Source organism: Fundulus heteroclitus, chromosome 5, assembly GCF_011125445.2.
Source record: "Fundulus heteroclitus isolate FHET01 chromosome 5, MU-UCD_Fhet_4.1, whole genome shotgun sequence".
NCBI classification, from domain to species: Eukaryota; Metazoa; Chordata; class Actinopteri; order Cyprinodontiformes; family Fundulidae; genus Fundulus; species Fundulus heteroclitus.
This window is the reverse complement of record NC_046365.1, coordinates 17,334,999-17,351,878: the sequence shown is the minus strand read 5'-3', so window position 1 is coordinate 17,351,878 and position 16,880 is coordinate 17,334,999. Positions and strand designations below refer to the sequence as shown.

At 42.9% G+C, this 16,880-nt stretch overlaps 1 protein-coding gene across 1 annotated transcript in view; it reads right to left on the bottom strand.

Moving 5' to 3' along the window:
- mxd4 (MAX dimerization protein 4) overlaps positions 1 to 7,866 on the bottom strand; it is a 30,080-nt gene extending 22,214 nt beyond the window's left edge. The window contains exons 1-3 of the mRNA XM_012882220.3: positions 7,612 to 7,866; positions 7,056 to 7,155; positions 753 to 782 (exon numbers count right to left, since the gene is read on the bottom strand). Coding sequence (XP_012737674.2) covers positions 753 to 782; positions 7,056 to 7,155; positions 7,612 to 7,675 — 194 coding nt within the window. The 5' untranslated portion in view covers positions 7,676 to 7,866. The remainder of the gene's footprint in view (positions 1 to 752; positions 783 to 7,055; positions 7,156 to 7,611) is intronic.
- Between the last annotated feature and the right edge of the window lie 9,014 nt (positions 7,867 to 16,880).

The window sequence follows — 16,880 nt, the reverse complement described above, 5'->3', positions numbered from 1 at the left end:
TTCTCTGTTGTAAAGTGGGGAATACATTTCTCAAAAGGCGCATGAATATACTTTGCGAGGCGGGGCATAACCCCGGGGTGAAGCGTTATTTTATTTTTGCAAACTAGGAGGAGGTTGTTTCCTGGCCAAGATGGGAGTCTAAACCCAGCGAACGCAAGACGTCTGTGCTTCTCGTGCCCACACCGTGAGTCGTGAGAGTCGTTCCCAAAAATAAGCAGAAGAAAAACAATTTTGTGCTTGAGCGTGGTACATGCTGGCGAAGGATGGGGGGGGGGGGGGGAGCAGGATCAGAGAGTGTGCGTGCCATCTGTGGACTTCAGAGTCTGGAGAAATTACAAAAAAAAAAAAAAAAGAAAAGTGCCCAGATTCTCCCCCGCCTCCATTCACACCGTTATTCTGGGCAGGATTATCGCATTTCTGACAGGATTTCCCCCCCGTCTGCCCATTTCAGCCGGGAAATGGAGACGGATCCAACGCACGTCGAGCCGCTCTTTGAAATCACCTCATTATCTGATTTCAGACACAGGGAAAGAATCATCTAAAGCTTTGGCCCTTTCTAAATGACCCTACATCTGATGTGCACAGCAGGTTGTTGTGTTTTTTTTTTTCTTTTTCCCCCACTGAGAAGAAATAACTGAGGTCTACCTGCAGCTGGGGGAGCAAGCCCAGAAACACAGTCGGCAATCAAACGGACATAAGGGAAAAAAAAACAAAAAAAAACGGGAAAGGATGCGCCAGAGTCATCGACTTACCTGTGTTTCTCGAGCTCGTTGTGCGACGATCTGAAAGAAGAAAAGACGAGCCGTCAGAGCTGAAAACCATAACCCCCCGAAACTTAAGACATAACCAGAAACATTCAGTGTAATAACATGATAACAAAGTGGGTTTTTTATATCTAAATGTGCAGCAGATTAGGGCAAGTCGGGGTGGGACACGCCCGGAAAAAGGGAACAAGCAGTCAGATTAAAAACAAAGCAGAAAGCAACGAGATCAGAGAGAGGTTCTGATTTACCCTCCTGTGGCTGCACCGCGCCGTGAGGTGTTGGGTGAAAAAAATGGAGAAACTCGGCTAAAAGGGCTTTAAAAGGCCGCAGAAAGGGCTTTAAAAGGCAACGCCGCGCAGTGTGTTGGCTGAGATTTGGCCGATTTGGCCGACGAAGGGCAGAAACGAGCAACGCCTTCCCCGTAAACGCATCGTCACAGCTTCATGCGGCATCAATATTTGATGAAGGTGAGGAGAGTAGAACACGTGAGAACGTTTCAAAGAGCCCAGGTCGACCCGAGTCTGAGCTTCCTGCGCGCCGCCGACGTTCAGAACGGGCGGAAAGGTTAGAGGTTAATGAGGAGTTTGTGTTACACTGATCCTCGGCGAGGAACATTTTGTACAGGTGCTGGAAATTCAAGACCATTGTTAAGCTGCCGGGGGGGAGGGGTCAGCCAACAAAGATAACCCCTGGAGAAAGGTGTGTAACAAGCCGTTATGCTCAGGTTCCTCACAAAGGAGCTGCGGGCTCGCCTCTAAGCGTCTTAAGACCTCTTTCACTTTGGCCAGTGTTAATAACACCAGATCCGCTATTAGGGAGACGCCACGCAAAGCTCTTTGGAAAACAGTCACGTCCGTCTTTAGTTTGCAAACTGAGTAAATAAATGGAACACAAAAACTTCCTGGTTTTATTTAGGGAAAAAAAAAAAAAATGTTGAATAAAAGACGCAACCCCTCCCCCGGCGTTGTGAAAGCTTGCAGTTTTTGGTGCGTGCGTCAAGTCCGTGCTTCCCTTGAAGATGTTTCATTCTTGCTTTGACAAAAGGCTATTTATAGACATTTTCTGAACTCTGATGCGCAGAAATGACGTGGCTCCAGTGAATAGCAGCAGGAAATCCCTCGTAGTTACTTTGCTGTCATCGCTCTGATGGATGTTAGATGGATGTTAGAACCACATTTGGTGGGATGAGGGTGTCATGTAAAAATGCAAGGGGGGGGGGGAGGGAGTTAGACTCTAAAGACAAACTGGAGCGTTTAAGAAAACCTTTTCTCTCCGTGACTCTTTAAAACTTTGCCGTTTCCTGCTTTCGCCGTTTCGGTCGGTGCTTACTGCTAAACGTCTCGCCTCCAGGATGTTTGAATTTAAAGTCCTTTTCTATGTTCTGCTAATTGTCCACGGAGATTAAACGTGGAGTCCCATGAACTACCATCTACAGGCCCACACTGAGAACGAAGCTGAAATGTTTGGAAACAGGCTTTGATGTGAACGTGCGGAGCAACATGCTGTGTTGAAATTCAAATGATATGAGACTGGGGCTCTGTGTGATCATTTTTGCTCATATATTTGATCAAAATATTTAAGAGAAATGAACTGATGTGTAATGGAAGTAAGTCAAGGCAATTATCATAGAGTTTATTGTTAAAAAAACACACATCTCGCTGTCTCTCTACATTGATTGATTGATTGGAATAAGAATTAATCGATGAATGACAAAAGCAATGCACTTTGTCTGAATATGTGTTATGTGTGTTATATATGTGTTATGTGTGTTATATATGAGACACCAGAACTTTAAAAAAAAATGCAGTTTTGCTGTTGAATCATTTGTTTCGCTTTTTCTTTCATGAAAGCATCAAGACATGATTAAAAAACAAAACAAAATATCAGGAACAAAGATTTAGTCCATATTGCTCGCCCGCTGGTTGTGACCACATGGAAATGGGTTTGAAACGGCGGCAGGAACCGGCGGACTGGCAGTAAGCGGCGATAAATAACGAGTCGCGGCTCTGAAACGTTCGCCGGTAGTAAAATCAATTATTATTCTTAACAAAATGTTACTTTTTCCAGCAAAGAACGGATCCGCTCCCCGTGGGACATTTCCTCACCGTTCAGGGGCCAATTTGTACCCGACCTGTGGACATCTCGTACCTGCTTTGAAAACCGGTAATTTAAAGGGATTTCCAAGAGAAATCCCAGTGTGTGATCCCAGTTTGATTACAAACTGGGATCAAAACCCATCATCAATGGAGTTGTAACAAAAAAAAAAAACTATCACCGTATAAATATACAGCTAAATGAAATCATTTTTACAGATTTGTACATTTTTACGGCCATTTACCTCCACAATGTGTCAGAAATACTGACCGACCTGAATGAACGGACACGGCATGGTTAGGAAAATGGTTTGTGCCCAGGTGCCGGACGGGTGAAAGGTGAGGTTATGAGATATGGGCGTAAATTGGCGAAGCTGCAAGTGCGATGGTTTGAGCCCCGATTGGCCACATCTAAGCATAACAACAAACCAGGTGGGAAAAACGGCAGCACACGTGTGGCGCACGGAGAGAATAGCAACAGAAAGTTTTGTTTTTTTGACAAATCAGACGAGGGAACGCATCTTCGTGAATGAAGAAAGTGTTTAGGGACGATCAGCAATCAGCTCGGAGTCCAACTGCATGGACGGATGGGCCGAGACGCCCGTGAGCCGGAGTGGAAAACCGCTCCGACACTTTACGGCGGAGGGAGACGTCCAGCTGCTGAGGAGGGTCGCACACCCCTGCTGGCTGCTAAACGTTCACCGATTTCTTCCTGCTTAAGGGAGGTGAAGCCCTCTTAACAACTCAGTGTAGCTGGAGCACTTCTGCAGCTGCATGACGAGAAATATGCAACGTTTAAAACTTTGACAAAAAAAAAAAACAAAGTCTGTGACGCGGCACACAACGCGGCTGATCGGACACGGGATGAAAAGCCTGCCAGACGTCTGGAGGCTTCAGACGCTGCAGAATTCCTCAGCGTGTGGCTATTCCCAGAGAAGACCCCCCCCCCCCCTCCTTTCCTCCACACACACTCTCTCTGTGACACGCAGGCAGCCGGGAGGGCCACAAAGACAGGCCCTCCGTTCATGAGGCCGTCATGGATACCGCAGAAACAAAAACAAAAACAGCAACAAAGGAGGCCAGACTGACAGCGAGGCCCTTTTCAGACTTTCCGTCCGCTCCAGAGCCGGCGGGCCCTGCGAAAGCAGCGGTTCCCACAGCTGTCCGATGCGCCGGGACGGGTCAGGGCCGACCCGTCTGCATCCCAGAAGGAGCGCAGGATGTCACGCCGCCGAAGATCTGAGGAGGCGGACAAAGAGCGCGGCTCCCAGCAGCACGGAGGAAGTCGTGCTATTCAGAGACGCACACATTTAGGGGAGGGGGGGAGGGGGGGGGCGTCCCAGTCAAAGCACAGGGCACGACCAGGAAACCGTGGGGAGTTTACACGTTATGTAAAAGCTCAGTGTCTGGCATGCAAAACTAATGATGCTCTATATCAGCATTTAGAAGGAAGTAACGCAGCGATCTCCCCCCCCCCCTCGCTGACCATTTCCCCACTCACAGGAAGGGTTTCAAGGCTGCAAATAAAGCCCCCTCTTCATGTGGCTTTCTAACGTCGTGTTAGGGGTCCGACTCGGTGACACGGGCGGCGAGGTGAGCCGAAACGCGGCGACCATCAGGATTGCCCCTTTCTACGCGCGCCCGTCCTGTATCACTTCTTCTTCTGCCTCTTCGTCTCTAATTTAGCTGCTTCTGATCGGCCCCTTTTTTAGGCGGACCTCGTACCTGGATACGTTCCACAGGTATGTGAGTGAGTGCGGGTGTGTGTGTGTGTGTGTGTGTGTGTGTGTGTGTGTGTGTGTGTGTGTGTGTGTGTGTGTGTGTGTGTGTGTGTGTGTGTGTGGGCCACCACACCCAGCGGGCGCATCTCTCCCTGTAGGACCGGCAGAATGCAGCGAGACCTGGACGCGCCTGAAGTATCGCTTTTGATTTCACGAAGCGGGCCAAAGAGCAGCTCTCCGCCGCGGCCCTCGACCGACGGCACGCTTTCAGGTTGACCCCCCCCCCGGCTATATCAGCGTTTCAAGCGGGACGCCTCGTGCGAACAGACACGTCAAGTCGTACGAGTTCCTTCAGACCGTCAAGCAACCCCGTAACAGATGACACGGTTCCACACCTGGATCGGATAACCCTTAAGCCCGGCGTCCCACTGAGGGCGTGTCGCCGCTTGATTTACTAGATTCAACAGACAAAAACGACGGGAAGGTCGATCTGGTGTGACAACTCTGTTTTTAGCAACAGCAGCTTAAAGGATTTATTACCCAATTAATTACTCAAGTGACATTTCACGCAGGCCGCAGTCGTACGTGAGGAGGAGCCGCAGTTTGCCAACGTGTTAAAGGAACATTTCAAGATTTCTCCACCTTTACCCCCCCCCCACCCCCACCCCCACCCCCGCAACGAACAACTGTCTTGACATCACTGAACACCAACCCAGACCAGGGGCTCCTACACTGTAGGACACGGTTGTCCATTTTTTTGTTATTTAGATTTTTATCTTCCTAATTAACATTACATAATTGTCTGTTTTTAACCCAACAAAACACAGTTATATAGAGTTATATAGTTATATAGAGTTATATAGTTATATAGAGTGGACGACGGCCCTGGTTCACTTTTTGGAGAGGCCAAAACTAAAGAGGCCTTCTACCGTCTTATTGGATGGGGGATGAGGGGGGGAGGAATCATACCAGTTGATGCAAACACTACGTTATGAATCTTTGAACTGTTCTTTTGCATCGGGTCATTATTTACCGGGAATCAATTCATGGCTGACAACGCCCATTTCAAACCCTTTGCAGATGCAGATATTTTTTTGCAACCCACTTCTTCCACAGATAGAACAAGTTGTCTTCCACAGGACGGCTTGTGCCAGCCGCGCCCCGATTCCTTCCTTGTTTGATGATTGGACGTAGTTTTCGAAATTCTGCAACTCTGGGGAAATATTACAGACGATGCCTCGTTGTGGGAGTCATGCGCTCGGGGTCATTTTGCCCTTTCCTTCAGACCTGACTTCTTCGCCGGCTGCAGCGGGACATTTTGTGCCGACCCTGCATCCCTACACGGAGATTTGTGCACACTGACAAACAACAATTTGAAAATAATCCTCTATAATCTAGTCATGCTCTGCTGCGAGAAAATACAGCTACATGACTCCAATAAGTTATATTTACCCGCTTTTAGCTGTTTTCGGGCGACACGGGGGGTCAGAAATGCTCCGTATTGTAAAGTCTCCAGAAAAATAGTAAATTAAATTCAATTACGCATGACATCCGAGCACTTCTAGGACCGTTTCTCTCCATGGCCCGACAGAAATGGAAAGCGCAGAGACAAACAAACTTCGCAGGCGACAGAACTATAAATAAGAAGAGAGGAAACGACGACGCGTTTGGGGGCGACGAACCCAGAGTCATTCTGAGAGCCATATTAGATATTGACCTTTAGCCATTCATTCTAAGAAGTCAGAAATCATGAAGCAAAACCGAAACCTGCGTTTATGTAACGCGGCTCAGCAGAATTAACGTCCCGGGGAGGTGTTCTCTAAGTGGGAGGAGCCGCTCAGGGGAGGTCTGAAGAAAATCAAGAAATCAGAATACTAATGGGTCAATGGAAAAAACATCAGGGCGACAACATTTAGGCGCGAGTGTGTTGGAAGAAAGTTCAGGACTGCAGTTCCTGAAATGACCCCCCCCTCCCTCTCCCTCTCCCTCTCTCATACTTTTTTTTTTTTTTTTTTTTTTGCAGGACTTTCATTTTTGCAAGCAGACACACAAAACAAAACAGTCCCACCACATGAAACACACGACACTTTAACTCGGGTGAAAGCATGACAAGCTGGGCGAGACGTGCTGCAGAAACGAAAGGTTAACTGCATGTCGTGCGTGCATGTGTGTGTTTCTCTCTCTCTCTCTCTCTCTCTCTCTCTCTCTCTCTCTCTCTCTCTCTCTGGGCTGTGAGCATGGGGAGGGCAGCAGAGAATCAGACAGAGGCAGCAGCAGAGTTGACAGTGTACGCGTGGCACTGTTGATAGGAGAGACCAAAACACACCGATCCCAGCTCAGGCATCCATCCATGCATCCATCCATCCGTCCGTCCATCCGTCCCAGCAGGGCTGCCTGCTGCACTTACGCACCGCTACACTTTAAAATGACAATGGTCACATGAAAGGCAAGACAGTTACAGATGCACATATATTTACCTATTGTTCTGCGCTTTTCTGGAAATCGGGGTGGCTTTCGTTTTCTTTCGGGAAAAGTCGCTGCTGAAAGGTAAAACAGACGCATAGCCGTGCTCTGCCTCTGTGGACACACACACACACACACACAAACACACATAAATGGATCAAAATGTTAGACTTTACTAATAGCTGAGAGGTCAAATTGCAACGACGGCTCAAGTCGTTTCAAGAGATAACCGTGTGCAAAATAACGCATTTTTTTTATGTTGTTGTTTTTTGTTGTTTTTTTTAACGCAGCTGATCTTAAAACACTAACAAGTTGCACCGTCGAAGCGATCAGATGACATCATTCTTTCTGAAGCGCATATCTGGGTCCACTTTGTACCCATCGCCTCGTCTGTGTCCCATTGAGAAACAAGTGACATCATACCTGCACTGTAGGCAGGATATGTGTTAAAAACAACCCCAGCAGCACAGGATCGAATCCCCCCCCTCCCCACATCCCACCCTCCTCACAGCTCGACCCCTCACAAAACAACTCCTCTAAATGCACGTCTGTCACTCCAGCTTTAAATACCTCTGTCTCTTCTCTCCAAATATTCTGCAGCCTCCAGCAAAATTAAAAGAGAATTCAGTTCCATCTTCTCCGATCCGCGCTATTCTTAAAAAATATAGAAAATATATATATATATATATCTACACAAATGTACAATTTAAAAAAAAAAATGGAATGAGGATGAAAAATAAAGACAGTTCTTCTGCGGTGCCCAAATGCTGCCTACGTTCACTTCTGAGTCCTGTCGACTCCAAACTACTGAAACAGCAGCACCTAAACTCAGGAAACCGACTGATTACAACGCCGTCCAATCAGAAAAGCTCCACGGGGCGCGTTTCCGCCAATGAGATCCCCCCGTGCGAAGTCATTGGTGACATGCCCTAGCAACAGCCGCTAGTGCCCGCCTTCCTTCATGTCGATTGGCTTTCCACTCTGCTGCAAGCGTCTGATTGGTTAGCGAGATGGAAGCTGGGTGCGTTCAGCAGTTGAACTTCGATGTTGTTTTGGTGTTCCAAAGTGAGATAACTTCTCAAAGTAGGGTTTCTTTTTGCGTTTTGGCCGTGGAAAAAAAAACAACTAAAAACGGCATTTGTCAGTCAACAAGACTCCTTTATGTACATTAATCATTTTTCATATGAGTATGTGGGAAGACAGCGAGTACTCGGTCACACGGATGGTGTTTTGTCTTGATTTCCTGTCCAAGTCATCGTGAAAGTCTTCAGCCTGGACCACAACCCCGAGTCAGCTGTAGAGATAAAACACAGTTGCAACACAAATTTCCCTTTAAATGTTCTTATTCTTTGCTCCCCTTTTGATAGACGGGAAAGCATGAATGCAATGTAAGAACTGTTTTATACACACATGCATAAAGACATCTTAAAAGCCTTAGAATAAATTAGCTTTTTATTGCTGGATCATATCCCACAGTTAAAAAAATAATGAGATTAAACGTTATAGCACTTTTTTTTTTTTTACATGGGGAAAATTGTCCACACAATTATTGGTAACCTTGCCATAGTTTTTACAACCACCCTTTACAAAAAAGAGGAGGCCATTTGATGGGGTGTTGATTTTGCCATATGTTTTGGGTCATTACCCTATTGAAAGAGCCATTGAAGACCCATCTTTACTTTTCTGGCTGAAGCCACCTACGTTGTATTTAGAAATATAAATACAACGTATTTATATTTTTAAATTCAATGTAGAAATACAATAAATACTATATAAATACAATGCCTTTTTTTTGGCATAACAACCAAACCATTCGACTGGCATGTAGATACCACCCAATTATTGCTTTTAGGACTTGCTGTCCTCATGGTGCAGCGATATGCTGCAGTGCTTTAACAATGCACCTTTGAATATATATATATATATATTTTTTTTACCTCTCCTACCTTTCTTTGTGCTTGGCCAATGGGTAAAAGAAATGGGCCAAGAGAACAGAGAGTCACGGATTGCTAATTATAAGTTTGTACAAACCCTGATCAACTGAAGAAAATAAAGTATAGAAAAAAAAACATTATTTAAAAAAAATGCATCGTTAGTGGTATCAATAAATATGTCACTTGTGATTTTGTCACGTTCAAAAATATGAGTCACGGTGGTGCCACAGGTGTAGAGCATGCAACACATGGAGGCCTTGGTCCTTGACACAGTCGTCCCTGTTTCCAGTCCCAGCTCGTGGATCTTTTCTGCATGTTTTCTGCCTCTCTTTTAACTCTATTTACCGTCAGCCTACTGTAAAATAAAGGCCACTAGTACCATGAAATACAAAAAAAATAAATATGGGATTTTTTTATACCACTGAATAAACATAATCTAATCAAAAGTTGATTTTTTCCAAATTATACAGTGCAAGATTAGGCACCTTCAGAAAAGCTTTCTATAGATCTCTGCCAGGGATGCCAATAACTGTGCAACCAAAAGTGTCTCAGCACTTGCATTTAATATGTTAGGCCAATAATATGATAATAATATCATAATATTGCGATATGTTTTGAGCTCTTATAAAAGACTGATCTAGCTGTAAAGTTTATCTCAGTAAGAGTTGACTTGTACTATTACGTAGATAAAACTTAATTTGTCCTCGTATTCTTCTTTTCTTTTGCTCATAATACCTTTTTTTTTAAGTGTATTTCAATTTCAGCTATTTTACATGCCAAAACTGTCATGTTTTTATGTTCTCCATCTGTCTATCAGTCTTTGTTGGGCTAAGGTGAGGATCCCATTTTAATAAATATCTTAAATCTCTTGAGTTAATTTAGACAAATGTGCACCATAAATGTCCTGTTGTAGACATTTAGAAATGTGTTATATATTATGTATCCCACATGAAAAACATGAAAAGACATGGATTTCAATTAGAATCAAACTGTAAGTCTAAAGGCCTTAACTCAAGTTTCATCATGATTTGTTGTTTTAGACACACGTTCCTTTTTATTGTTCTCAAAAGCATGAAAAAAAAGCACTCTCCAAAAAAAAAAGCAGACTTTCTACAAGTATGCTAGCTATTTTTTGACTTTGCTGCATCAGGTCTGTAGTTATGATTCATAACCCATGTGTAAAGTCCAGATCATGTGACAGAGCTCAGTTCTTGACCTTTGCTTGATGTTGGAAAATCCTATCCCATACACAACCAAGCACGCGCGAGAACAAGGTGTCAGAGTTTTTTTTTTTTTTTTTTTTGCAGAAATGGAAGAGTTATGTCTGCAAGTGTGGGTTTTATGTGCGTGGCAGGCAATTTCCAATTCTTGCAACCAACCAGATGTTTGCTGGACTGCATTCTGAAGAAATCACAAGCACATCACAATGAGGAAGTTATTTTCAGCGTGAATGATAAGGGCCCCAAGGACCACAAACATTGTTTGTGTTGTACTGTCTTGGTGATATGCGACACATGAGATCCTCATGGGGCCCATGCAGCGCGATAGTATATCATGATATGTTGTAAGTTTGTGTGTGGCTCTGGAGTTCTGTTAATGTCAGCAAGAGTAATGTGCAAGCCAAAGAACCCCCCCCCCCCCCCCCCAAAAAAAATATGTGAAGCTGTTCCCAGTCGTTAGCTGCCACACTAAAACAGATGAAAATATACGACAAGATGCTGAATATGCAGTACATCATTTGATCTTGTGGATAGTTTTATTTCTCTACTCTGATCGCATGTAGGGTTGTTTGGCCACACAGTAACCATGTGTTTATGTATTTAAAAGGCCAACAGAAGGTAGTGACAAAAAGTAGTACATGATTACGAAGTGGAAAGAAAAATTATCTATGGTTTTATCTTTTTTTTTTCACCGATAAAATCTGCAAAGAGGGACTTGACTCGTTTACCTCTAAATAAGGTCTATTACAACCGGTTGCCTTCCGAAGTCGCCTAATTAGTAAGTCGATTCCTACAGCGTTAAACTGGCTCGCCGGTAACTTGTGAAGGCCTCAGAGGTTTGTTGACGAAACATTAGTGAACAACCTTTTCTTCAGAAGGGACAAGGAAGCTGGTCAGAGTTGACACAAAGGTTGATGGGACCTCTAAAAAAAAAAACAGGACAGGACAATGGCAGGAGAAAACCTGTCAGAGGCTACAAAAAGGGCAAAGCTTTTGACAGAGGTTTTCCCTCCTGCAAGACACTAAACAAACCGCCCAGAACTACAATGGAAAGTTTTGGGTCAAAGCAAAGTCATGTTTTAAAATGATCTAAATTTAGCTGAGAATCCATGGCGGAACTTAGAAACCACAACAACAACAAGGATCAATCTATTTTGCATAGAAGAATTTCCTAGATGTGCAAAGGTTGTAGAGACCCGCTCCAAAACACTTGTAGCTGTAGTTATAGTGAACGGTGGTTATGTAAAGTACTGTATGGAGGATCTGCTGTATACAAATACACGTCACGCTTCCTTCCATTTCACAATAATGCATGGCTTGCTTTTAGTCTGTTGTAAATTAATAAATAAATCACGTGCAAATACAATATAAAGCTTGTGGCGACAAAATGTAAAAAGGTTCCAGAGGTATTAATACTGTTGCAAATTGATGTATTAAACCGTTTATTTCTAAATTTCCACACAAAAAAAATAAATAATTCTTTTTAGTTTGTGGAAACGTGTTTTTAAAAGAGAATTTCTAAAATGTAGCCTCTCTTTAGTGATATCCAGGAGGCAAGTGTATTTGGTTTACCAAGCTCAGGCCGTGCGGAAACCACATTCGACTGCAAATCATATTGGATTTAAGTTTCTCCCTCTCTGAATCTGCGTGATGTCAAAGACTTTGTGGTTATAATGCAAAGAACTATAGAGACTAACCCCTTTCGCAAATCTGAGTGTCAGCATCTGTTCATGTACAACCCCAAAATGGGATGTACGGATCAGAAAAGGGGATATATTTGCTTTTGTCTGCTGAAGTACTAGAATAAATGATTATTATTTCTTTTAGAAGTCCTGAACTTTTTTTTGGCTTGTTGCCTGTACGCTGGTGTAGAAATAAAATAAATATAGCAGCAAAATTGGCCTTACGGGGTCATTGGGGAGTCATAGTGAGAGTGAAATCACACATAGTGTAAAGCACACACTTGTTTCACAAAAGCTAAACTGATGCATTTTCTTTAGTTGCATTTCATGCTGAGTTTTTGCTTGTTTGTCACCACTGTCCTCAGGGGTAATTATGGAGAAGTCACAGAAACTGAAACCCTCATATCACGAACCCACATGTGCAATGGCAGTCCTGCGCTGTGCCAGTGAACCCTTTACAACTGCAGCTACAGTCTGATTGCAGGAAGCCAGGTTCACTGAGGCACACGAACACATCTTCACAGTGCAAACCCTTGCAAGTAAGTCAATCTTAATCCGAATAGGATCTTCTCTGTAAGCGAGCATTTATCATGATGAGCGCATAGTCATTTCTGTTTTAGTGGTTCTGTTTCCTCTGAAAACTCACTGAAGTGAATTTTGGATGAAAGAAGTGAGGTGATGGACTGCTGCAAGTATAGCAATTATTCAGTGATGCAAAAACTGGAAAGACGACTTAATAAATTAAAGAACTCTCTCTCCAATCTTCCTAATTAAAATTCGTGAGAAAATAGTTTCTAATAAAGTATGTGAACATTTACACAGTGATGACCTGTTTGAAGAGTTTCAGTCAGGCTTCAGAGCTCATCATAGCACAGAAACAGCTCTGGTGAAAGTCACTAATGATATTCTCATGGTTCTGTTAGATCTCTGTACTGCATTTGATACAGTTGATCGCAATATTCTTCTGGAAAGACTTGAATGTGCCATAGTGAAAAGCATCAGCTTGTTTGAAATTTTATCCAGTTTGTCCATATTGACAATAAATCTTCTTCAAACTCTAGGGTCACTTGTGGAGTACCACAGGGTTCAGTCATTGGGCCAATTCTCTCTCTCTCTCTCTCTCTCTCTCTCTCTCTCTCTCTCTCTCTCTCTCTCTCTCTCTCTCTCTCTCTCTCTCTCTCTCTCTCTCTCTATATATATATATATATATATATATATATATATATATATATATATATATATATATATATGCTTCCGATTGGTAAAATTATCAGCATGGGATTCATTTCCCCAGTTATGCTGATGACACTATATTTATTCATTAGTCCTGACGAATCCGTTCAATTACTTCGACTACAGGCATGTCTTGATGACATCAAAACCTGGATGACTTTAAAAGACAGAAGTTGTCATCTTTGGACCAGAGTCTTTAAAAAAGAAACCTCTTAATCAACCACTTAATCTGGAAGGCCTCTGGTAGTAAAGTAAGAAACCTTGGTTAGATTCTTGACTTAGACATGCCATTTAAACAGGTTTCCAGAATTTTCCTTTTAATAATTAAAATAATTAAATAATTATAAGAATAAGAAATACATTTAAAAGCAAAGAGTTAAGAAAAACGTACAGATAATGGAATCCAGCGTAAAGCTCCTCAGTATCAATTAAAATGCTTTGAAACCTCTTGAGTCTATAAATAATCGGCCATTCTGCAACATTTACTATGCAAAGGGTTCAGAATAAACAAAATAACCTTCACCCATTTCAGTACGGGCAAATGATACTAAAATCAACATGAAGAGAAAGAGCAAGGAACAGTACTTCTCTGTCCTTAGATTAGATGTACAGCAGGCAGTAGTCCAAGTACTGTCTTGTATAACGTTAGAGAACATTAGAGAACAAATGGCACCACAGAGACCAAGGAACACTGCAGACAAGTCAGGGACAAAGCTGTGGAGAAGTTCTTGGGTAAAAAGAACGTGTGAGAGAACCAGCAATGTGCACTTTGCAGGAGTTGCAGAGATCCATGGCTCAGTTTGGAGAATCTGTTGGCAGGACAAATATTACGAAGTAGTTGCAAGATTCTTATACTGTTAAAAGGAAGTTATATGAAAATGTTTTGCCACAAGCCATGTTGGAGACACAGCAAACATGTAAGAGAGGGTGCTTTGGTCAGATAAATTCTAAGTTATATGCAGAAAACTACCATCATCCTGAACCCATCAGCCCCACTGTAAAACATGACAATGCCAATCTCATGCCATGTTTTGTGGGCTTTTCCAGCAGGATCAGAGAAGCTGGTCAGAGTTTCCTGGCGTGGATGGCGAAGCTACACACATGGCAGTCCTGAAGGGTGGGGGTTCATCATCCAGCAGGACAACACTAAACATGAAGCCAGAGCTACAATGGAATGGTGCAAATCAAAGCAAACTGGTGTGTTAGAATGACCCAGTCAGTCCAGACCTCCTTCCACTAGGGAAACTATGGTAGTCTATCACAAAAGAGCCAGATAAAGTGAAGGGGCGTCAATACTTTTGCAACGCACAGCGTTTTTTTGTCACTTAAGCCACAACCCGTTCAAGTGGTTCCTGGTTATGCATTCCAGTACCAACTATTCGTTTGCCACGTTTTAAAAAGGGAAATAGCTGTTGTCCCTCCTTCCATTTTTTTTTTCTATTTATAAACTTATCATCTGCACGCTCTGTGATCATAGTGGCTCAGGCTCCATACTGCACACATGCCCCGGGCCTGTGCAGCCAAATGACTACTCTCTCCTCTCTGCATCTGCCTCTTCCTCTTCCTTTGTCCAATGTCCATCTTGGCCAAAGCGCTCGACACGCTGACAGCAGATTGCTACCGACCAATGGCACTCATGTCGCAGATCAGCCATGGGCAAATCTGTCATAACGACAAGAGTATTATGACTATTTAGAAAAAAAATATAGGTCATAGAGACAGAGGAGCTATTTTTAAACCTAATGCTAGCATGTTTGGTTGTAACTATAAAACATGTAGTTCACTTTTTTTTATATATATTTTATGTGTGATTTGCATAAAACATTTACTATGATGATCATAAATTATAGTATAAATAGATCATAAAGTCAGCAGTGAGACTGTAAACTTTTTCATAGTTCACTTTTTTCATTTTCTTTTTCTCTTAATAAACTGATTGTTACCACCCAATTAAAAGGCATGATACTATAGTTTGCTCTCAGACTACTGAAAACCATCCAATGCAAATACTGTAGGAACACACAAGCAATAAATGGATGGTTTATTTTAAGGACTAAAAGGGCCCCCCAATAAAAGGTAGAGGTTCAGCTGCAATCTCATGTTGTTTTAAATGGATCAGAAAATGATGACATCCTCAAATAGGGATTCAAAATTTAAGTGATTATAAACTACGTGGTTGTCATAATGCAGAGGTAGGTGAAACGTGGCCTACATGAATGCATGACGTTCCCCTGTAGTGCATTATATTTAAATGTACAATGGAGTGAAAAATATGCAACACGACAGGTTACTTGTCAAGGCATCAAAAACAGCAAAGCTCGTGCAGCAGCAGACCCAAAGCTTCTCTGAAATCATACAGCCCTCTAAAAATCCTCATCAAGTCTGCGGTGTCACCTAGTTGTGGAGCTCATCGGGTTGTGATGTGGGCCAGTGATGAAGGGGCTGTGGCTAAAAACTGACTAAACAACAAGCGGGCATAATATCAGCAACACATGTTTTCTTCTCTTTCATCAGCCGCCCTCCCAAGCAGGCCGTTTCAAAGCGATAGCCCCCTTCGGTCTAAGTTCGGCTCTCAGGAAATGAGGCAAAGGCTTTCACTGAATCACTTAGCTGCAGCTGCTTTCTGCTCGGGACTTCTGTCGCTTTGCTGGTGGTTGAGCTGACGGTTCATAAACAGGTTTCGACAGTTCATATTTTGCAGTGGTGGAGCGGCCAGGAGAGGGAAGAAGCCAACAATGGTCAGTCATTTTTCTGTTTTAATTATCTAACATTTCTGTAACTGTCACCACTTGGCAGGATGGTTTAATTTGATTCAGTGTGTGCGATTTGTTCATAAAATGTGCTTCATCCTGGGTTTTCTCCCCTTTCTAAGCCCACAGTGCCTTTGCAAGAGTTTTCTTACTCCTTAAACTTTTTCACATTGTGTCATGTTACGATGACAAACGTCACTGTTATTAGGGAGGAGCATCCAAATAACCACATGGTAACTTGGGAGGAGCTGCAGAGATCCACAGCTCAGGTGGCAGAATCTGGCTGTGCACTCTACAAATAATAAGTATAAGAATTCCTTTATTGTCCTGTAATGGGGAGATTCAGGTGTGACCGTGGCAAACACGCAGACAGTTACACACAATTATTGGCAATGAGAAAAAGGATTGCAGTTAGACTTTACAGAGATCACAATTGAATGATTTCAATTTGAAATGGAATGCATTAAAAAGCATGATATGTCCACTTTAATGATGAACAATGACACAGGCCTGGATTAAAGCAGACACAATATGCTTCTCGTTTCTTCTATTTCACACTGAAATCATTCAGTTACTGGTCTGTATAAATAAGGACTGCAATGCTTTGTTCTGATTCCTCGTTAATTTACCACCACATTCCCACGTTTTGCCCCTGTTCTGAGGTGCATCTGAGATGCAACTCACTTTGTGCCATCTCTTTAAATGTAAATGAGGCCCTTCACAACCCGCCCCCATCTAGGTGGCAGAGCGTTCTACTTCACCCCGTTCGGACATTTTTATAGTATATAATTTTCACGTATTCACTCGTAGCTTTGGCATCTTTCAGCTTGGACTAGCGGGGGGGAAAATATAAATAAAAATGGCGGACTCATGAAATTGTTAAGCCGGAAGTCAACGACCTTGTTTAGCAGCTTCATAAAACAGTTACTGTGACGTAGTTAATTGTAAAAAAAAAAAAAAAGAAAAGAAAAGAAAAAAAAAACTTAATAGAGAATAGCAAAAATTTAACAGCTTCAAAAA